The sequence below is a fragment of the Cimex lectularius genome, unplaced genomic scaffold, assembly GCF_000648675.2.
Source record: "Cimex lectularius strain Harlan isolate CLEC.00 unplaced genomic scaffold, Clec_2.1 scaffold190, whole genome shotgun sequence".
Taxonomy (NCBI): domain Eukaryota; kingdom Metazoa; phylum Arthropoda; class Insecta; order Hemiptera; family Cimicidae; genus Cimex; species Cimex lectularius.
The window spans coordinates 248,601-271,313 of NW_019392798.1; the positions used below are offsets into that span (position 1 = coordinate 248,601).

General features: G+C 34.6%; 2 protein-coding genes across 4 annotated transcripts; both read left to right on the forward strand.

The window, feature by feature from the left end:
• Positions 1–758: 758 nt before the first annotated feature.
• Positions 759–8,734, forward strand: LOC106667964 (mRNA-capping enzyme-like). 3 transcript variants are annotated; one of them, XM_014396306.2, is made up of 14 exons: positions 759–902; positions 3,919–4,117; positions 4,175–4,382; positions 4,459–4,570; positions 4,644–4,747; positions 4,940–5,126; positions 5,193–5,333; positions 6,913–7,014; positions 7,077–7,212; positions 7,273–7,398; positions 7,622–7,807; positions 7,885–7,985; positions 8,094–8,284; positions 8,362–8,734. In XM_014396306.2, exons 2-14 carry the CDS (start codon positions 3,938–3,940, stop codon positions 8,463–8,465), a joined length of 1,878 nt encoding a protein of 625 aa, XP_014251792.1. In that variant the 5' UTR covers positions 759–902; positions 3,919–3,937; the 3' UTR covers positions 8,466–8,734. The 3 variants fall into 3 exon arrangements, with proteins under 3 accessions (XP_014251792.1, XP_014251791.1, XP_024083798.1); XM_014396305.2 differs by having other exon boundaries at positions 760–902; positions 4,925–5,126; XM_024228030.1 differs by lacking the exon at positions 759–902 and adding an exon at positions 3,566–3,667 and having other exon boundaries at positions 4,925–5,126.
• A 1,168-nt stretch (positions 8,735–9,902) lies between these two features.
• LOC106667971 (golgin subfamily A member 6-like protein 22) lies at positions 9,903–13,977 on the forward strand. The gene is made up of 3 exons (XM_014396317.1): positions 9,903–10,119; positions 10,179–10,300; positions 10,381–13,977. The coding sequence occupies exons 1-3, from the start codon at positions 10,042–10,044 to the stop codon at positions 13,790–13,792; spliced, it is 3,612 nt and encodes a 1,203-aa protein (XP_014251803.1). The 5' UTR covers positions 9,903–10,041; the 3' UTR covers positions 13,793–13,977.
• Positions 13,978–22,713: the final 8,736 nt, after the last annotated feature.

Below are 22,713 nucleotides of genomic sequence, written 5' to 3' on the forward strand. Positions count from 1 at the left end.
AAATAGACAAACTAGTAACTTTCCTTAAAAAAAACTAAACTAATTTCGGAAATATGAAGATAAAATGATATAATAATTTAATACAAAATCATTCAAGTTCAGTATGCAATAATCTGTAATCCACTCAATGTTGGGAGGTGTCTTGGGGTGCGGTTTGGGTGCCCATCTGGTGGTGGCTGTGAAGGGGTGTCTGGGGCGTGTGATGCTGCCGGGGCCCTGCTTTCCGCTAATGGGGGTTCCTGAGCTCTGGCCCACTCACCACCCAGCTTGAAAGTTTTTTAAGGCGGAAAATGACCCAAAGCGGTTGATCGCCTTTTATAATTTATAAAAAAAAATATATTTTCGGCATTAATTGTTAACAAAAAATTATTGTGTCCAATAAACAAAATTATGGAATTAAAACCTTTTATTTTGTTGTTTTTCCTTCAGTTAAAACCATAATTTCTCATAAATTTTAATGCAATTTATAATAAAAATGCGTGGGAAAGTAAATACTACAAAATTGGCAATATCCCTATTCATTTTTGAGCAGTTTAGTTGTATGTTTTCACTCATAGGTCTAGAAAGGAGTGAGAGCAAAATATGACTTAATCAACGCATGGCTTACCTTATGTCCCCTGTTCTGTGATTAAAGCGTTGTAAAATAAAGATAAATTCATAATAAAGAAATATGAAAATATACCAATATTTAGTATTAATTCACCGGATTTAATCGATAGCAATTTGATACCTAGTTTCCCATCGATATTGCAGAAACGTCAGTCAGAGTAAGTAGGTAATAGTTGTACACTTTCTCTAAACTAAAGTCTAGTTCGAGAAATATCTTTGTGTTTGAACCTTCGGTTTACTTTACATTACAATATATCGCCTTAGCAGTTTTTCCAGAAATAAAGAGATTGCAGGTATTTAGTTTCAGTTATTTTCTTAAACTACGACGTTTCAAATTACCATACTATTTACGGTCCGACATGGAATATAATTATGTCCGTTATGTTCTATTCGTTTAAAGAGAGCGGTGAAGAAAAATGTACATTCTGCTGAATGCGGTGTAATAGGCGTTAATTAAAAATAATAAAATAAATGCGTCAAATAAATGACGATATGGCAGAAATTCAATTGCTGGATTTTGTCATTAATATATTATATTGGTACTATATCAACGTTTGTCACTAGAAGAATGCCTCATGTTTTCCCATTGAAAACAAAATCCATGCTTATGCTCAAAATGCTGTACAATGATGAAGTTAAACTGCTGTTCAACTTAATGGCAAGAAATCTCTTAAGTTTACACGAAGTGAAACATGCTTTTCTATGATAATTCTCTATTTCTCAAAAAGCCATGGTACTGTCATTCGAGACAGGACCTGCGGTAGCTCACTGGTTAGAGATTTGCCATGCCAGTTCTGGGTTTCAATCCTGGCCAGTCCATGGAATTTTAATCAGAATGGGGTGAGAAAAAGTATTGCAATGAGATGTGTTTTCTGTTATATGACCACATAGCTTAAAATGAAAATAACAATGTCTTTTAAAATTCGATATCCTCAATCATCACTAACCATCCCCAAAATTTAATTACACTTAAAATCATTGCCAATGTGTGGTGGTTAGTGACCGTTAATCGATAATTATTCAGAGATCGTGAGATGCAGTCTGGTGTGATGTAGGTATCAGAAAAATATTTTCTTTATCGTGCCAACGTTTCGATCTTTATTGAGATCATCTTCAGGGCCTGGATTTACAAACATGCCTTATACAAAAATGTCTTGTATACCAACTTCCTTCCCCACCCCTTCAAAATCCAATGTATATAAACATAAAACAGCAAAATCTCACTGGCACTCTCAACACGACATGCAATGGCACAATTACACAGAAGATAAACACTTTGAGTGAGAAGAAATACTTTGATTGAATATAAAAAATATATTTTGCATTATGTAAATTCACTTTTCCACGTCCTAAATGTATTTGTTAAATGTAAACAATGTTTGTAAATCCCAGGCCCTGAAGATGATCTCAATAAAGATCGAAACGTTGGCACAATAAAGAAAATGTTTTTCTGATACCTACATCACACCAGACCACAACTCACGTTCTCTGAATAATTATCATTGTTCAGTTAAATGCAAAGTACATGAAATTATGTTTATCTCCATAACATATACCCCCAAAACCCATTGTTATGAATACGTGGTTCTTTCATTTAGAAAAACATGATTCATCAATTTCGACTGTTTTGATAGGTACAACAATGTTTATGAAATTTAAGAAAGAAATAAAGGAAGAGAATATGTACATACTTCTTGTAAGAAGTTTTTCTAGTAATGTGTAATGGCTTGTGCTCATGTTAAGTTCATCAGCACAGTAATTTGTAGTTGTTTATTGTTTTGCCCATGGATATGTAATAAAATAATCTATCGATCGATAATTTGCTCCCTTCTAACCATGTACGTTTTCTTCCTGTGGCTACTATACATTCTTTGATATTGCACCTCCACCTGTCGTGTGATTCACTTAACTAAGTCATTTCGTATCCATTAACGCGTATTATGCAAAATACCTTATAAAAGAGATCAAAGGCCTTTTCCTTGCTATTTTTTTTATTTACAAGCTGAATGATTGCCAACAGAACTGAAAGTCAAACTCATGTATGTGTCACTCAGCAACATTGACCTCATGGCTCATGGCAACTACATCTAAAGTTCAACTTCTAGTGCAAAAGTCCAGGAATATCAAATTACATAAAATAAAAATAGCTTTAACAGTTTAAGATGTCTGGATGTATAACAAAAAGACCCACATTGTGGTTTGACCCTCAACTGCAACACCTGTAAGAAAAAAGGATGAATTGAACTTGTAGATGGAGATGTCTACTTAGGATTATCCAAATTATACATATGAGAGAGTAGCGGAGAAATTGTTCAATATGGGCTGAAAGGGGTCATACAAATGGCTCAGAGGTATTGTTTTTCTTCCAGAGCTCCTACTAGGTGGTAGGAAGAGGTGTTCTGTTTGTGTTAGTTTTTAAACTGTGGTGCTCTGGCATTTCTTAAGGGGTTTTTTTTTTGCCATAGTATATCAAATAGTTTTCACTCTCTTCTTTTCTCCCTTTAGGGACGGACAGGAGTAGCAAGTTTTCTTGAAGCTTAAGCCAACAGCTTTTTTGACCTTACAATGAGTTTGTCATTAATTTTAATATACAATTTTTATTTTATTATAGTCAGTGGGGGTTTGTTTAATAAGAAAGATTAAAAAATTCTCAATTTAGAAGAATTTCATTTCTTTTATGCAATACAAAATTATTCTTAGAGTATGGTATCAAGATTTATATAGCTCAAGAATGGTTTTCCCAGGTTCTGTAGCCTTTTCCTAACTATAGCAGGGCAGTTTTGTAGGGTCTCTGACTCTTCTGGACAAAATTGAGATTAGTTATCTTTTGATAATCCTATTTTTTTAAAGTGGTAAATATTCCAGTTAGAGTTTTTAATTCCTTCATGATACCCACTTTAGCGTTAGGCCATTCCAGGCAAGTTTTGAATTGAACTTTTAGGTTTGGAGAGCCTTTAGAGCTGCTTAGCTATCTAAAAGTATAAAACACAATAAATTGAGGAATTTTATCGAACTTCCTTAGTTTCAAAGAGGTCAGGAGCTCACCAGACTGTTCAATGTAAGTGATAAAACCATTTTCTCTAGCTTATATCGACTTGGGAAGAAATGGAAGCTGAGCAAATGGGTTCCTCATAAATTGATAAACAGTGAATTAATCCTTTTATGTAAACATAAATGTTGATTAACGATATTAAAACAACAATAAGTAAAACACCGCCCGGACTTTCCTAACCAATCCCTAACCAGAACTAGAAGCTTGAATCGGTAGCTTTTTAAACAATAAAACAAGTTGTCTGTAAATGATTGCAGTATTCAGAAATCAGGTGAAATGAGTAATCCAGGACTTATACCGAATCGGTGGCTCAATTGTCCAAGGAAAGCTAGCCACATTATAGGTGACTATTTTTTTGCATTTAAAACTCCTCTTGACTCCAAATATGATGGACAAGTACCTGAGTCAGCAAGATTCACCCCAGAAATGCTAATCATGTCCACAAGCAATTGGAAGGTGAAAAAAAATTATTATTGTATTTCTTTTTGGTTTTTTGACAGTATAAATTTTTAGAAGCGAATCGGACTTTGGATTGATCTGACTAACACTTCAAGATATTATGACATGAATAAAGTCACCAATGGATATAACGATGGTAAAAAAATAATTTATGAAAAAATAGAGTGCAGAGGAAGGGATGAAACTCCAACACCAGAACAAACAAACCATTTCATTACCATTTGCCAACGCTTCATTCAGCAAAACCCACTCGATATTATAGGTAGCTGTACTTAATGTTTAAGTGTTGATAAGAAAATCTTTTTAAATATTTTCTTTAAAGCAACCTATAATTTTAGGAATTCACTGCACACATGGGTTTAACAGGACTGGATTTTTAATAGCATCATACCTGATAGCAGTGAATGATTGGGGTCCGTGTGCAGCACTACAGGAATTCGCTAGAGCAAGGTATTATTTAATGCAGCTAATCGTGTATTTTTCAAACAAAGTTAATTTGTGATATATTTATGTTTTACTTCAGGCCTCCAGGAATTTACAAAGGGGATTATATAATTGAACTATACAGTAGGTACGGAAGCATAGATGATGCTCCGAATCCACCTTTGAAGCCTTCTTGGTGTTTTGGTAATACAGTTCAAATACAAATGTTAAATTGAAATGAGGAAAAATTACTGATTGTTTTAATATGAAACTAATTTACTATGTTTATTTTGTTTTGAACAGATATAATGATTGTTTGTTAAAGAATAATTGTTTGTATATTTTCTATTCAATATGTACAGCTGAATAATTTTGATTTAGAAAGTGGAAATAAAGAAAGTGGAAATAATGGACAAAGTTCCTCCAGTAGGAACGATGAAGAGGAAGACGATGATGATGACGACGATGATGATAGTGATGTTGAAGACAAAGAAGAGAGAGATAACAGTAATAGAAGAGACGAGGTTAATGACAATAATGATGTACCAAGAAAGAGGTTTAAAAGTGCAGACAACACACCAAAGTAAATTACATTGAAATTACTATGTATTATGTTAAATTTTAATTCAGACTTTTCCTTTATTTACAGAGATGACAAAAAGTCCAAATTTAAGAAAAAGAAAGAAATACCCACATTTATGGAAGGTATTTCTGGAGTGGAACCAGTAACTAAGAAATATTTGGTTCAAAAGTTGAGGGCAATATGTAATAAAATGGCTGGTTGGACAAAGTAGGTGGCATTCATGTTAGCTGTATGCACATCTAAATATATGTATTTGGCTGTAAAATAAGTCTTTAATGCTTTTGATGGTTGTTTCAATGCAAATTTCAGGTCCTTATAAATAAATTTAAACAACAATATACAAACTATTTCCACTATCTAGTGCCATCTTCCATGTAATTTTGTAATTTTATCCTCCCAGAAGTTCTAAGGTTTTGGAGTGATGAACTCCTTGATGTAATTTTGTAGTCCTCGAGTGAAAGAAAGTTTTCTCCATTAATAGAGTTCTAAAAAGCCGAATAAGTGCAAGTCTGAAGGGGTAAGCTGGGTGGAGTAGCACATCCTAGCAAATCTCCAACAATTTATCACACTCCAACAATTAATGCCTGTAGATTATGTGTGTGATGTCTTGTGTCATTGAGCATGGGTTATTTGTGACAAAAACTTGAATTTGATCACCAATATGGGTTGGAGGAGAACTAGAGTGTTTTGCGTCTTCTAAATAAAAATGTTTGCTTCAGAAAGCAAACTACATACAGACAGTGCTTTCTCCTAGTGTCATCACCATTCATACTACAAATTTTCCTATCAGTCTGACTGAGTTTTCCCTTTGCTGCAATAAAAATACTTTAAATAACTAAAAAAAGCACTATTTTTCCTCCATTCTTTTAATACTCATCTGTAAAAAGTAACATAGAACATTTTTTTTTCTACACAACTTAGGCATTTTCATTTTTTGGTTGCTACCTAATGTTTACCACATACAAATTGCCTACATTTATCTTTATTTATCTCATTTATTGCATGGTTGTTTACATGTATATTGTCGTTATGGGAGCAACGACAATATTGACCTCCAAGAAAAAAAATTTTGTTCTTCTTTTTGCCTCCAAAACACTTTCAAAATATCCCACAAGTAAAAACAGAGTTAACATTCACTTTACTCACTTTTACACAGAAACTGGATACAAACTGAAAAGTGAGAGCTTTGATGTAAACGGAAAAACCAGGATAAGACGAATGATGGATACATTGCGAGTAATAGTGCTAAGTATTTTTCTTATAACAATTGTATTTGAAAACAACCAAAAAAAAATTGTACTGGAAAAACAAATTATATTGTGGACAGCGATCAGCGGGTCTAAATTGACCGAGCATCTTTTATCTACAAAATGAGTAATTCATTCAAAATTAATTCAATTAAATTTTCAAAGAAAATTACTTCATTTTAGCCTTATGTTTTTCATATTAGCCAGAGAATTGGTTAATGTTGGTTGCTTATTGATGGATATTTTATGAGGAAGGGAAGCATGAAAGGAAATTCCAGGAGCGACAGTGGGAATCATCAACATACTAACCACTTAGCTACTCCGGTCCCTTAACACCCATTTTAAATTAGCAAACTGACAAAACCTCATTAACTAATCCCTTTTTAGATTGTGTAAAATATTAATGACTAAACAAACAAAAGAGGGATCAAATTGAATTATTGAAAAAGTCAAGGACTTATTTTACAAGCCATTAATATATAAATTCATTTTCATAGGATATTACACAGTGTTGCTTAATATATTTTGCCCGATTTCAGAAAGAGTTTTCCAGGTTGTCAACCTGTTTCAATGACTCGTCCAAATATAAAGTATCTCATGTCTCACAAATATGTGGTATCATGGAAAGCAGATGGTACAAGGTAATAAGTAATCAATAAGCAAATCAATGCTCTCGTTTCTAAACTTCAATTGTTTTTTGAAGATACATGATGCTGATCAAAGGGGAAAATGAAGTATATTTCCTGGATAGAAATAATAATTTTTTCAAAGTGTCAGGGCTAAAGTTTGTGTCTAGTGATGATTTAGGGACCCACTTATCTGACACTCTATTGGACGGTGTAAGTTAACATTTATTCTTTTTGTGTTTGTAAAAACTGTAATTAATGCTCAATTTTCAGGAAATGGTAATAGATGAATACAATGGAGCAAAAATACCTAGGTACCTGGTTTATGATATTCTGTACCTAAATGGAGAAGATGTAAAGCAAGAACTTTTTTATCCTAACAGGCTCTACAAAATTAAAGTAATTGTTTAAAGTATTTCTCTTATTAATATATTTGATCACTTATACGTTATTAAAAAAATAACTTTATTATTTTTTATGTTCAGTTTTCATGTTAAATAAACACTAGAAAATTTGGTGGTTGTAAATGCTGGGTGAAAATTAAAGCTGAAATAACTACAAATATTTCAAACAAACCTTTTTATATGCATGTACAGCATGTTTGATTGTTATTTTGTTTCAGACATTCATCATTAAACCTCGAATCAAAGCAATCTGCGAAGGTAAATTGGACAAAGCAGCTGAGCCTTTTAGTGTTAGAATAAAAGATTTCTACCCAATTGAGAAGACTAAAAGTTATTTTAGTGAAAAATTTAGTAAGCAATTATCGCATGAGCCTGATGGACTCATTTTTCAACCTGCATATGATGTGAGTTGTCTTCTTCACATCACCATTGCTTCATAGAACCATAACCGTATAACCACATATAATTTGCTTTATTTCAGCCGTATATACCTGGGGCCTATGAAAAGGTGTTAAAATGGAAGCCACCTTCTATGAATTCAATTGATTTTTTGATGAAAGTCGAAACAGAAAAAGGACAGGGGTAAGAATGTGTTTTTATGGTATAAATCATTATAAAACTACTTATCATTTTCAGTCATTGTATATAATTGATGTTATAATTTTAAAAGAGGTTCTACTATATTTACAGCATTATCCCAAGACGAATGTGTAATTTATATGTTTCTCAATTGATCCCTTATTTTGGTACTATGCCGTACACAAAAGATATGGCCCAATATGACAACAAGATAATAGAATGTTCCTATCAAAATGGTGGATGGGTTTTTATGAGAGAAAGGAAAGATAAATCATTTCCTAATAGTTTAAGCACAGCTAGTGGTATGTTATATTATCATTTAATAATTAATTAAATAATTAAATGTATTATAAAGTACTTTTCTTGTTTTTTGTTTAAGCTGTTTTAGAATCAATCAAAAACCCTATTACTAAGGAATGCCTCCTTCATTTTATAGACAAAATTGATAGAGTATCAATGCCACCACCGTCTAGCACAAAATAACAGTCTTTCGAAGAAAAAAAATTGTTTTATTAATTTTAATCTTTTATGTCTTTAGGAAAAATAAAATTGTTATGAATTTGATTTGATATACCAATTATTTAAAATCAGCATTTTTTCCCATATTTGTGAGTTATATGTTGTGTGTGCAGTTGTTTTATTACTTATTATTATCTTTATTTCGATAACGATTAAATTATAAAATGATATGATGAAATGTGCGCTTTTAATGGTATAGCCTCATTTAAGGATATTAAAGTGATTGAATTTGATTTTATTTTTATTTTTATTTCTTCCTTATGGGGTAAGATCTGACATGTTAAATTGTGCTTGTCAAGAATTTTTTAAAAATAAATATAGAAAAAATCCAATAATGTGCCTTTTATTTATATGTACACCTTCTTAAGGGACTGTTGTGGCCGAGAGGTTAGGATGTCCGACTCCTATTTGCCAACATTAGTGTTTCTGGGTTCGAATCTCAGCACAGCCCATGGCTTTTTAATTGATCTGAAATGTGTGGTATTTAGTGACCGTTAATTAATGATTATTTATAAATCGTCAGATGTAGCACCAGACCACATCTCTCAATCTCTAAATAACCTCTTTTGAAACATCATGTTTTTGGCGCAAATAGGGTGATGTAAATAATATCAGTAACTACTGAGGTATTTCATCCATGAAGATTTTTTCACCGGGAGACCTTGGGCTGACCCTCAGATGGAGTTTTAATTATTTTCTCCAAACACGAGAAATAACTGCGAGTCATCTTTGACAAATCTCTTTCTTGGAATTAAGGACTAATTAAATAACACAGAGAGTGAAAATTACCATTGGTAGATGTAAACGCCTCTGTGGGAAAAGTTGGGGACTAAACCCAAAGATGTCTCTACGGTTATATACAACGGTTGTTAGACCATGATCACCCACAAATCGGTGGATTGGTGGACAAGTCATAACAGCTAAGGGCGGACAAGGTGCATTGGTACCTTGGTACTTCGCAGATTCCAGCTTGTCTGAGCAACACTGGGGCAATAAGAACACGAAAGACAACACAATGCGAACAATCACCGATGGGCAATTTTTAACATAATATATATTTTATGGAATGAATATAAATCTATGTCAGAATGGATATTAACAAATTGTTTAAGGCATTCAATCTCAATGAAAGGATCATGTTTTGCCTCGATCATTTTGGAATGTGCCGGACTACACCAGGCGGGCGAAAAAGGCCAAGTCAAGGGCACACCAGGTAATACCACCTCAACATTGCACATAAAACTTTATAAAATATGTATTTATACTATTGTTTTTGTTGTGGGTAGTTTTCTAAAAAGAAACACTAATATAAAATTAGCATTTTAAGTTCTTTTTTTGCTATAGCCATTTAGGCTAATGCCAATCAAAAAATTAAATTAAATACATCAGCTTTTAATTTTATAGCTTACAGATGGCATAGATAAAATGTTATATCTAAAATAAAATGTCAACAAAATTCTATTGTACTTGTGATTCAAATTGTTAATTCAAAAGGTGCCGGTCGATTTTCTCAAGTGGCGTTGTATTCCACTTCATAACAATGGGGGACAAAAAGACAAAATCAAAGAAGCAGCGACTAGAGATGTTGAGACAGCATCGTGCTGGGTGCAAGTTTCCTGTAAGTGGAACTAATGAAAAAGAGAAAATGAATGATACATAACAATTCCTCCTTTTTAGATGGTGGAAGATCTAGCTGAGGAATTGTCTGATTACTTTGATGTGATTGGAATCACCAAAGTTGTCACAAACATATATAGATATTTTTATGATCCGTACAATCGTACAGATGATCCAGTAGGGTAAAGCGACTTAGTACCATTCATTTGACACTTAGTAAGCTGAGATACAAATTGTTTTAAGTTTATTTTTCATTTTCCAGTTTCCTTAAAAGTTTAGTGAAAGCTCGTAAAAAAGATCAGCGAGAATTACACAAAGCAAAAAGAAAATGGTACCGCTTGTTATGGAAGGAGTGGGAAATTAGAGATGAAATTGCTAAACTAAGAACACTGCTGGGTGTACTCGCCCCTGAAATATACACAGAGGGCGGGGATCCAAGACCAATAGCAGATTCTCAAACTCCCAGTACAGAAACTGTAACTAAAAAGTTGGACGATCCGAGCTGGACAAATATGAACCCAAAAATGCTTGAACAAAATCAATATGCACAAATGGAGCTTCAAATACTGAAACAACACCACAATGATCAATTGGCTCTTTTGGCTGAGCAACAAGCACAAATAGAAAAACTACAAAAAACCCAACAACAGGATGTACAAATTTTGCTTGGGGATTTTGAATTGCAAATAAAAGAGTATCAAACTTACCTCGCTTCGTTGACTGAAGGGGGTATACCAAGTGAAGCACATTCAACATTTGATGCTCAAGTATTACAAACCCAATTGGGACAAATGCAAACAGTTCAGAAAAAACAAGTCAAATCATTGCAACAAACACAACATCATGAACTTTTGACGCAACAAAATTTGCACAAGCATGAACGTATTCAAAGGCTCCAAACTGAAGGAGCTAGACAGCAGGCTAATTTGCAGAATATGATGCTTGCACATGGACAGCATGAGCAACTGCGTATGGAACACCAAGATCAATATTTGGAAATAATTGATGAAATCCAAGAGCAACAGCAACAAGCGTTTGATGATGCATTAGCTATATTGGAAAATAGAAAAGTTACTAGTATTAAAGAACCTCCAGAACAAATTATAAAAAGGACCCAGCAACAGTTACAACAACTCCATGAAAAACAAGTTGAACAATTGTTAGCACTCCAAAGTCAAGAATTGCACAATCTCGATCGTATACAAAAATCCATTCGCAAAGAAATTGAACACACAATCAAAATTGAACAACAAAATTTGCCCAAACAAATCGTCCATACTAATTTAATTCAGCACCAATCTGCTCAAATTGCAAAATTAGGAAAATTTATTGATGAAAACAAAGAGTTGATTGGTATCATCAACACATCGATAGAGAAAGAATTGATTGCGATTGGTGAACAAATTGAAGAACCGACATCAAAAGTGACTGAAAAATCAGAAGAACTGTTAAATATGATAAACCAAGTCGCTGTTTTGCAAGAAAAGATTATGAAACTCCAACAGCAGATGATTCACCAGGAGTTACCCTATGCTGTATTACCTAAAGTTCCAGAACACGAATTGAATTTTAGAAAAATACAAGATGTAATATTGCAACAACAACAACGCCTCCAACAACAGTTCAATCAAGAACAATCATTGCGCTCAATACTTGAACACCTTCACGAGTTAGTGAGTGCACAAAAAGTGCAAGTAATAGGATCTCCAAATATATTCCGTGAAAATGTCATCCAGATTTTGCAAGATTGCCAAGAAATAACGAAAAAAGCTCTTAAATTATGCGATAAACAAAAAATGCGAAATTCATATCTAGCAGATCTACAGGAGGACATAAACCTATTTCAAATTTCATACTGGAAAAAACGCCAAAAGAAAGATGAACCGATTGATAATTTAGGAAAGTCTTTATTAAAAGGCAAGCTTGCTAAAGGCAATAAAAAAGAATTGCATCCTCTGCAGAAATTGCTATTTGAAAATCAAGCTATGCAAACGAACCACGTTGAACACCAACAGAACCTATTACAAGCTCTGAAAAAAGCTCAAAATGTAACTGCTCATCAACCAATTGAACAAGAAATACAATTACGTAAACAGCAAGAGAAACTATTATTACTCATGCTAAAAGAAACAGAAGATATCGAGGATGATCAAAGTGAAGAATTAGGACCTCTGGACATCCAACAATCTCATATAGACGAACTGGCCTCTACTCAAAAGTGGATGAGTGGTATAGGAAAATTAGAAACAATTTTGATGGAAAAAAGTTTTGAGAAAGGTTATTCTCAAAGAATTATGATTGAAATAGAAGATTTAGAACCGATTTTTCAACAATCACATACGATTCAAGACGATCATCTAAAACTGGCCATTGCCCAACAGGAAGAACTTGTATCAAGCCACGAAAAAATAGTTAAAATTCTTTCACCGAATCAATTGGCATTGACAGAAGAACAACTCAGAAGGCAAAAGACACAGTTAAATCAGTTGAAACGTGACCTCCAACATTTCTTCAAAACTTTTACAGACCCAATTAAAACGAACAAAAACAAAAGCGAATCAAGCGAAGAAGTGCACAGCATAAAAGATGAACTTGACCACGAGTTAAAAGAATTGTTATCTATCCTTAAAAGTGAAACTACCGCATTGAACGAATTCCTCAAAGAAAAACAAAAATATTACACGGAAAAAATGCAAGAGACGGCACAACAGGTCTTACGACATCAACAAAAGTTCATTAAACTGATAGAAAACCACCATCACTTACTTGCCCAATATCAAGATTTACATATAGAACCGGAAAAACAGATGATAATGGACATGATGATTCTTCACAAAAGATTAGGACCGTGTTTAAGAATACAGCAACAGCAGTTGCAACGGCTCATGTACAGGTTGAGAAGATCACAAGATGAAACTCCAGAATCGGCTAAAGAAGAAAGTCCTCAAAACGAAGCTGGAAAAGAACAAGTTGAGATCGTTGGTAAATCAGACAGAAACACATCGAGAGTGCTAAGAAGAAAATCAAAGTTGTCGCAATTGAGTGCCGGGTCTAGTAACGAGACTCATACGTTGACAGGTGTCCTTGCAACTGGAGAGAAATGTATATTAGACGTTCTGCCTACCACAGAAGCCATTGAATTTGAAGAAAAACTAAGAAGCAATGTCCTAGAGCAACGGCAAAGTGTTTCAAGATTGTCGTTGTTAGCCAGCGAACAGGAGTTAACAGAAGAACAAAAAGAACTGCGTGAGAGGAAAAGACTTATTGCAGGGCTTAAGGATAAACAAGCACATACGTTACATCAAGTTCAAACACACAATAAGCCCGATACGTTTAGAAGAGTTCAGACTTTAACTTACCCCAGGGGGTTGAAACCGAGGAAACACGAGGAACTGGAATCCATGGTTGCCGAATACAGAGAAAAGTTAAAGACTCAACCTGATACTTGTCCCCTAAGAGGTTTTGATGTATCTACTGTAGAAGAAAATCAGCGGCAGCTCATCAAATTGTTTGAAAAATCGGAAAAATTTATGCTGGAAAAGAGAGACTCATCTCACGGAGCGTCCTTTATCACCATGCTGAGGGAAATAGTAAAAGACCCAGGAAGTGAGCTTTGTGTACAGAGAAGTTCATCAGAGTGTAAATCGAGGTCCAAGGGGGCTCTGAAAAAATAAGGCGCCATGTAGCTGCCAACTCTAGGTCAATAAGGTTTTGCTTTTCTAAACATCAAACTAGTGCTGTTTGTCCTAATCGGTTTGGACAAATTTTTGTTGAAAAATATTTTTTTTTATTTCATTCATATACTAACTGAAACATATGCTGGAATTTATTTTGAAATAAAAGATTTTTTGAAACTACATAGTTGCCTTTCATGTTGAGCATACAACTTGAAGTATAACGTAAAGTAATTCTTGTCATACAGGAGAGCTTTTTATCCGTTATTTAAATTTTTTAATTAAAAATATGTTTATTTTTTAAGGGGGTATTTTAATTACGCCTCATAACCCCTATACTTCTGGGGGACCCTTACAGTGATGAGTCTCCGTCAACGTCTTAACTGTTGCGGCTTCCGACGCCTTAACAAGTGGTTAGGGTAGAAAATACAAACGTAAACAGATGAGAAAGAGAAAAATATTTTAAACTATTTTACAAAACCACGAAAATAATCAATCTGCAGGCAAAGAAATTCCAGAAATACCGCAGATTCATAATTATGTTGCGATCGAGTGATGTAGTAAAGAAGGTTAAAAAAATAATTTAAATTATTATTATACTTTATATATTAATATATTATTATACTTATTGTATCGTTATACTTGTTATCTAAGGTCTTGCTTGATAAGAATGAAAATTAAAAAAAATTATATTGATATATAATTTTTATGTAAAATATGGTTAAAATGAAAAATTAACGTTAGAGCGGGACTCGAACGCAAGTTTAAAAAGTCCAAAAAAATCTTTTTTGTTCTGAGTACTTTCTGCAATCAAATTGCCATTTATCTCCATATAGTTTGCTAATTTACATTAAACTCTCGTAAACACAATTTAAAGTTCCTAACGCAACAAAAAATATAAGTTAACGTCATACGGGTGTTTGGTTATTTGAAATAGACGTCTCCCCTCGAAGTTCATGTCCATTAGTCACTGTTAAGACTTAATTTCACGTCTGTCGGTTAAATTTCTTGATCTGCCTTTAACGTCACCAATTACAATGGTGTCAAGTGTCTAGTTATAAAGATGCCCGAAATTTGTCTTCACAGTCGTGAGGAACCAGTGTCAAGTCCAGAGAATATTAGAATATAAAATAAAGTGTAAAAAAAGGGATACGCGGTAGATAGCACGACGCACAGTTGGACATAAGCCAAACACGTAAATCAGCATCCGCTGTTCATCATCAAAGTCAATGAACCATTAATCGCAACACTTTTCTATTTAAAAAATGCTGCTACACTTCTTAACACACGTATACGCCTGAAGAACGAAAAATCCTACTGTTGGACTGTGAGTGGTCTTCTATTGTCGAGAATATTAGAGAGATGTCAAGAAAATTAATCATCCCTGATCCACCTGTACCCTCTGTTGCCATGTACGATTCAATGAAAGTTTATACACCGTAGATGATTAATTGCCTATAGTAATGTCGGTTCGATAGATATAACACAAAGTATAGCTAAATCATACCGTGGTAATCTAAGGTAAGTCAAATTTGATTTTTACATTTAAAATTTATTTAAGTGTTTAAAATTATATTGTATTTTCAACTCGTCAGATAATTTTTGATGCAGAAACACCTAACGGATCAATAATGGTAACGATATTATAGTAAGGTAAGTAATGACATAATTAACATGGTATTTGTGTGAAGATACAAACCCAATGACTTCCCTTGACTAGAAGTACATCCACGTGCATATATATTTTTAAACCAGCAGTTTAAATAGCAATATTTATAGTAGTAATTACAAACCGAATACTTCTCCTTTTGGGATTATGTCTCCAGTGTGTGTTGGGGGAGTTTTCGTTTAAACATTGCGGGTGAAGTTCCATCTGCTTTTCTCATGGGGGTGTTGCAGTGGTTTAACATTGAAGCGTCTCATAGCCGCTTTGATTAAGATAGTTATAGATTACCCTCGGCAGGTGAGATGGAGCTGCTGAGCCCTAAAATGGACTCAGTCAAATGGGACTTAATTTCCCGTCTGTTGGTTTAATTTCTTGATCTGCCTTTAACGTCACCAATTACGATGGTGTCAATTGTCTAGCTATAAAGTTGCTTAAGATACTTAAGAAGTCAAATGGGGCGAGCGAGTGATAGATACAGCTGTCATTTAGTTGCAAGTGTTGGAAATGCCCTGTCGTCTAGAAAATGTCTGAGGCAGTGCGTTCGGTGCCTTATTTATCAGAGTTTTAACATGCATGGCCCATCTAGCTTTTCATTCAAGCGCAATCCTTTTGTTTTCCAATATTTTGTTCTTCGACTAAGCCAACCTTTGATTGCCAAGGTATGATTTAGCTATACTTAGTTTTCAGACGTTAATTTGCAGGCTCGTTTAAGTAGTCCGTTGCTAGGCGCTTCACTCTCTGATCAAAGCACCAACTTCTAGGTCCCTTTTAATCGCAAGAGGATCTATGCCAGTTTTTAGCTCAATGGCATTGATTGGAGTGCACCTCTGCTGCCTCCTGTTATCAACCTCAAAGCCTCATTTTGAGTTTTGTCTAACCTTCAGTAGTTTTGGGGACTGTGGCTCGTTTCCGTTCTCCATTACAGGTCGTACATACATGGTATAGGCTTGAGACAGAATATTTCCTAAAGATCCCCATTTCGTCCCCGCTAATCTTTTTAGTAGACATATTCTCTTTTCTCCGTTCTTTACTAGCTACTTAGCATGCTTTGTCCATTGAAGTTTTGTGTCGAGATGTATCCCCAGGTACGTAGCACTGTTTGTTTCTCGTAATGGCTTGGAAGCATAATATAGAGAATGGGCCGCGCCTCTTGGTAGAAAGACTAAAAAGTTGAAATTATCGGTGTTAACAAGAACTCATTTTTGTTCGCCCACGATAAAAGTTTTTCTAGTGCTCCATTAAGAGCTGGTTTTAGACCACTTATCTCACTACTTTTGGCCCAGATGACTAAGACATCCGCAAAACAAAGCCAGTATACCAAGGATACTTTGAATTGCAGCTATATTATCATCTATCAACAAGTTAAATAGAACGAGACTGAGTATGGATCCTTGAGGTAGCCCCTGCGATATCTGTCTGTAGGATGAGGTGGAATCGCTATTCTTTACCCTAATAAATCTTTGTGAGAGGTAGGAAGAGATAGGCTTAAACATATTGTTAAAGTTAAAAGTTACTGTGATGGTTTCTGATATTTATTCACGTATAAATAATCATATAACTCATCCATCTCATCTTAGGCTTGGGAACATAATTATCATGTTACAAACCATAAAGCCGGGTGGTTTCCGTGGAGATGATGCCGTTTGACAATGGGCCTTTCGCCAATACCTTTTCGTGTGAGATCCAGTGAGATAAAAAGGGCGAGAAAGGTGAAAGAGTATAATTGGACCGGGACTCCTATAGGAGTTTTATTTCTTTTTCCGGAAGAAACCTTACAAGTTTCGGCATGAAACAAGTGGCATTGTGAATTTTTCTTTTTGCATTCATGTTGGCTTTAATTATTTTTGAAGTTTTACAAAAAATTGAGAAAAATGAACCTAATTTTTCTGATAAAACAACATAAAAAGTAAAATTTCAATATTCAAGAAATGTTTAAAAATATGCAATTGTGTTGCAACATTGATTTGAAATATTCAAATATGACGCAATAAATTTATAAAATGTGGAAAATTCAAAGCAATAAATTTACAAGGTTTTTAAACTGACTCCCAAATTTATCTTCGTTTCCAGGTCAGCTCCTGGACCATTGAAAATGAGCTTGAAGGTAGAAAAGTCCTAAGCTGTTGTTTTTGGATAGAGTTCTCTCTTCCATCCTTATCCCTCCTTTTACAATTAACAATTACCCTATTTCTTTCCTAGAAACCCGATAAATCTCAGATTTCCTGACCCTTCTTTTCCACCATCCATCCATTTTATCGTGCCAGCCACCTTCGCCTTTTAGTGCGGTAAACTCCTTGTTTTCTCCCTTATTCTTCCACAGTTTGATTACGAAAGTGTTGCGTACGGGGGCCTTCCAGAAGATCGAAGGCAAGCTTAAACGTTAAAAGTGTTTGTTTTCTGTGTAGATGTGTAATTACTGTGTGTCGTGTAGAGAGTGCGCTTTAGTAATGACAACTACGCAGAAAACAAACACTTTGAGTCCTGAGGATGATCTTGATAAAGATCGAAACGTTGGTACGATAAAGAAAATGTTTTTCTGAAACATACATCACATCAGACCGCTCACGATCTCCGAATAATTACTTAAAGAAGCAGGTTGCAATGTTTCAAGACCCTTCAACAGTTCAATGCCCGAAGTTCCGCAGGTAGAGTACAGAAGCAGGTATTATTGAATCAAACAATTGAACTTTCGTAAGTAAGAAGTTACGCTTTCCATTCAGATTTCTAGCGCACGAGTTCCTCTACCAAAAGTTTTGTTTTTGCCATCCAAAATTTTCCCATACCCCGAAAGGAACATAAGATAGGTGAAAACATTAACATATGCGACAAGTTGATTTTCATAATATAGATTCTAAGGTTTTGTATTTAGGCGAACTGCGAAATACTTGCACTTTTGTTTTTGCTTCGTTTAATCTTTATATATATAATAGTTCCATGAGTGACTGACAACGCACAGGCCAAACCGCTGAATCTAAAGGGCTGAAATTTCGACAGTGATTTCCTATAATGACATGGATAGCCGCTAAGAAAGGATTTTTTTGAAATTCCACCCATATTATTGGTACAAATTTTACCATGTGTAGACAGAAGTGTACTAAAGAAGAGAAAGATTTGAGAAACGAGACATTTATTACAAAGCCGTACTAGTACTCTACATCGCATAAGAAAGGTATATTCAAACAGAGTCCCGCATGGACGAAGTTGCGGGTAAAAGGAAGAATCCAGATAAAAAATAAAGTATGCGTTGAGCCTCACTCCCACAATCAGTAAAAAGACAATATAGTCAACAAATATCAATCAAATTATGTGTATTACATTGCCCAGTCTGACCCCCGCAATATTGTGTTCTTTTAAAATGGAAATAATAACCGAAATAAAACAGAAAAAAGCAACGGTGACAGGAATTCAACTTGAAGGCCTCCGTTAGTAACTAACAGTTATCTCATCATCGACAATTCTCCAATTTAATTTAAGTGTAAAACTCGCAGTTCTAGAGGGTGTCCTTTTTTAGATGGCCGAACCAATGACGCTGTAAAAAAATAATAAATAAAAAAACATGTTTAATATTTTTTAGTCCAATTTTTAACTTTTTTTGAAGAAAAATTATACAGTATATCTTAGGCCCAGTTTAACTTCAAAATTTCAAATACGACCCTATACATCCTGACACATAATTTTAAAGGCAAATCATTTTAAAATCATTTTTTTTAACAGTCATTTGGTTTGCTATTTATTAATCACATTTCATGTTACAACTACCGGCCTTGTGTAAAGGTGCAAATATTTGCTCTTTTTTAATCACTCTTCACCGTTGTTCAGAGCAACAGAGTCAGGTGAGTTTGATTGACAACAATTTTCAATCCTTTGCCGCAGTTCTTCAGCTGAGGGTGTTGGATTATGATTGGCGTAGACGCTATTTTTTAAATAGCCCCACGGAAAATAGGCAATGGAATTAAATTGGATGATCGAGGAGGCCAACAGATTGGGCCCGTCCACCGATCCCGGATGAACAATTCAAATAACGTCTCACCTGCAAAAAATTGAGTGCGGGCATCCATCAAGCTGGTGAATCATTCTTTGCCGTTGTTGCAGAGGAACATAATCTAATAGTGTTGGTAAAACCTCCCTCAAATCATTTAGGGACTGAGCACCAATTAAATTATTTTCGTAGAAATAAGGCCCAATTAATTTATTTCCGATAAGTCCAAACAAAACGTTGATACTGTGAACCACCAGATGATGCCAAGAGTACAAAATTCGCGGATTTTCCTCTGCCCACGTTTGAAAATTTCAATGGTTTACTATGCCATTAGAGGTAAACTCGGATTCATCAGTCCATAGGATGAATGGAAGACCGTTTTCTTCAACCTCCCAAATCGACATTTGTTTGCATGGAACGTTAGACGCCTGTCGTTTTTTTTTTTTTTTTTTTTTTTTTTTTTTTTTNTTTTTTTTTTTGAAAAACCTAAAACCCTTCCAACATTTCGGAGAGAGAATTCGGATTTTCGTGAACATGTAGTAAAATATTCAGCTCCTCGTCGAAATTACCCTTTTTTTGCCACAAGTTGGTCATTTTTGACCAATTTAAAATCCGATTGCACCATTGTTTTCAGTGTAAAATATCCTTTAAGATGGTGTGTCAGGACTTATAGGGTCCTAATTGCAATTTTGAAGTTGAACTGGGCCTGAGGTACCCTGTATAATTTTTCTCCGAAAAAGATACAAATTTGAAACTAACTAGACTAAAAAATATTTAATACGTATTATTATTATTTATTTATATTGATAGCGTCATTGGTTCAGGCGAAATTCAGCCGTGCCATCTAAAAAGGACATTCTGCATACCAAACATATATTACAAAAGTTATCTAAACATTACATTTATTGGACATCATTAGACGCCTGCCATACTCGGAGTCCCGAAGTCCCTCGACAAGATGAGAGCAATACGGCTTCCGGAAATCCGGAGAACATCTCTAATTTTATGTTTTGAAAATCTAAAGCCTTTCCAACATTTCGGAGAGAAATATTCGGATTTTTGCAAACATGCAGCAAAATATTCAGCTCCTCGTCAAAATTACGCTGCCGGTTTGGCGAGGAAACAGCAACTGATCTGTATCTCGTCATATTGCGAGTTTACTCTGGGGAGATCAGGAAATTTCTGGAGTACAACTCGACTGCACGACGCGCAATACCACAACTCGCCATTGATCGGAAAAATGTGCTCTTCGGTTCATTTTGAATGGAATACTGAATGTAATGAATAGGTACTATTGTCAAATTTATTTACTTCCAGGAATTAAGATTTGTTCTCATAATGCGATTTTGACCAGCAATTACAGAATGTAAACAATAAAGGCAATTAGTGTTTACTTTAGTGAAGATGCAAATTATTTAAATTAACTACGAAACGCATATTTTCAAACTTTTCGCCATAACTTTGTCATTTTTTGACCCATTTAAAATTCGATTGCAACATTGTTTTCAACGTAAAAATCCTTCAAAATGATGTGACAGGGGTATATAGGGTCATATTTGAAATTTTGAAGTTGAGCTGGGCTTGAGGTATGTTGTATCATTTTTCTCTAAAAAAAGTTAAAAATTTGAAACTAGTCTAAAAATATTAAACACGTATTTTTTAATATTTTTTTATAGCGTCATAGGTTCAAGAAACATTCAGCAGGGCCATCTAAAAAGGATGCCCTGTTTATATTATAAGCCAATTATTTAGCCTCCGATTTGTTGCTTAATACCAATGAAAAGGTGTCTGAAAATCAATAAATATCTTGTCTCGTGAATGTTTTGTGATGAAAGATTTTGTCGAATGAAAAGTCATCCTCTCTAGCGTTTTGAATGGTGAAGACGATGATTGTGACTTGTTGTTAATTTTTGTATGAGATTTTAATGCTAAATGCTTTGTGTTTGTGAATTACCACATGTTCATTTTTGTACGTCGTGAAGTACATAGTTTCATGCTTTGCTGCATTGTTCTGTGTTCGTGGTAGTTTTCTGTAAGTCGCGTAGTTTAATTATCCATATTGTTGTTTTTTTTTTTTTTTTTTTTTTTTCTATCACCCTACAGACCACNTATCCTCCCCATCCTCCCCTCTCCCCCTTTCTTTTTTCTACTGCAGACTGAAATTTTTTAAATTTTTTCATTTTTCTCCCATTTCTTCTTTTGTATCAAGTAACACTTTTTTAAATCACTTTCTTACCTTTTGTAACTGGCTTTCTTTTTTTCTTCCTTCTGTTTCTTATATTATAGCTCTCTCACTCACTCTTCACTCTCTCCACTCTGCTTCTTTATTTTTTCTATTTCAGATTGAAATGTTTTCATTTTTCTCCCATTTCTTCTTTCGCATCATGTAACACTTTTTTTATCACTCTCTTAGCTTTTGTAACTGGCTTTCTTTTTTCTTCCTTCTGTTTTTTTATATTATATCTCTCTCACTCACTCTTCTCTTTCTTTCTCTCTCTCTCTCTCTCTCTCTCTCTCTCTCTCTCTCTCTCTCTCTCTCTCTCTCTTTTTTTCTTTTTTTTTTTTTTTTTTTTTTTTTCTATCACCCTACAGACCACAGGAGGAAATTTCACGATTTACTCCTTAGTACATCTACCAAACTAGGTGCAAAAGTGGCTTCTTCTTCAGAACCTTTGGGTCCTTAGTTTTTGGTTGGTTATACCCTTTCCACAGTGCGGTAATTTTAGATTTTTTTTTTTTTGAGAAACAATTTGCCGGCGTATGATCAATTATGAGGAAACGTTCAAAGTGTAGAAACGAATGGGTGGAATTCAAGCCGCCCCTGCGTGAGTGAGGGTGGTTTGCAGAAGTGGGGGATACGCCTTGGCCGTTGTGGAGGGGTCCCCGGCGGCTCCCAGCACCTCTCGGGTTCAGCATCCCAGCTCGCTCTCCCTCTCAGTTCGAGACGGGCTTCCTCCCATGGTGAGTGCGCCTGTTTTAGTTTTGTGCTCAAAAGTGCGTGTTCCGCGATTTCCAACCAACGTCGAAACGTGTAAGTCACATAATCTACATACACTCCCATTTCAAGAATGTATGATTTAATTAAGGACCTGAGACTTAAACTTTTTTATTTTTCAAAGGGTTTTGTTTATAACAGAAATTTTTGTCATCAGTAGTTGTCTTAAATATTAATAATTTTTATTTTTTTATGCGTCAAACACCTACTTTACATTTTAATTTTGGTTAATTTAAATATCAAAATTTTCCCTCATAGTAATTTTTGTGTGTAAAACCCTC

Coding starts and splice junctions, on each gene's coding strand:
- LOC106667964 (XM_014396305.2), top strand. CDS start 3,938: ATGAGTAATCCAGGACTTATACCGAATCGGTGGCTCAATTGTCCAAGG. Junction 4,118..4,174: donor TGTCCACAAGCAATTGGAAG/GTGAAAAAAAAT, acceptor ATAAATTTTTAG/AAGCGAATCGGACTTTGGAT. Junction 7,808..7,884: donor TTTTTCAACCTGCATATGAT/GTGAGTTGTCTT, acceptor GCTTTATTTCAG/CCGTATATACCTGGGGCCTA.
- LOC106667971 (XM_014396317.1), top strand. CDS start 10,042: ATGGGGGACAAAAAGACAAAATCAAAGAAGCAGCGACTAGAGATGTTG. Junction 10,120..10,178: donor GTGCTGGGTGCAAGTTTCCT/GTAAGTGGAACT, acceptor CCTCCTTTTTAG/ATGGTGGAAGATCTAGCTGA. Junction 10,301..10,380: donor CGTACAGATGATCCAGTAGG/GTAAAGCGACTT, acceptor TTCATTTTCCAG/TTTCCTTAAAAGTTTAGTGA.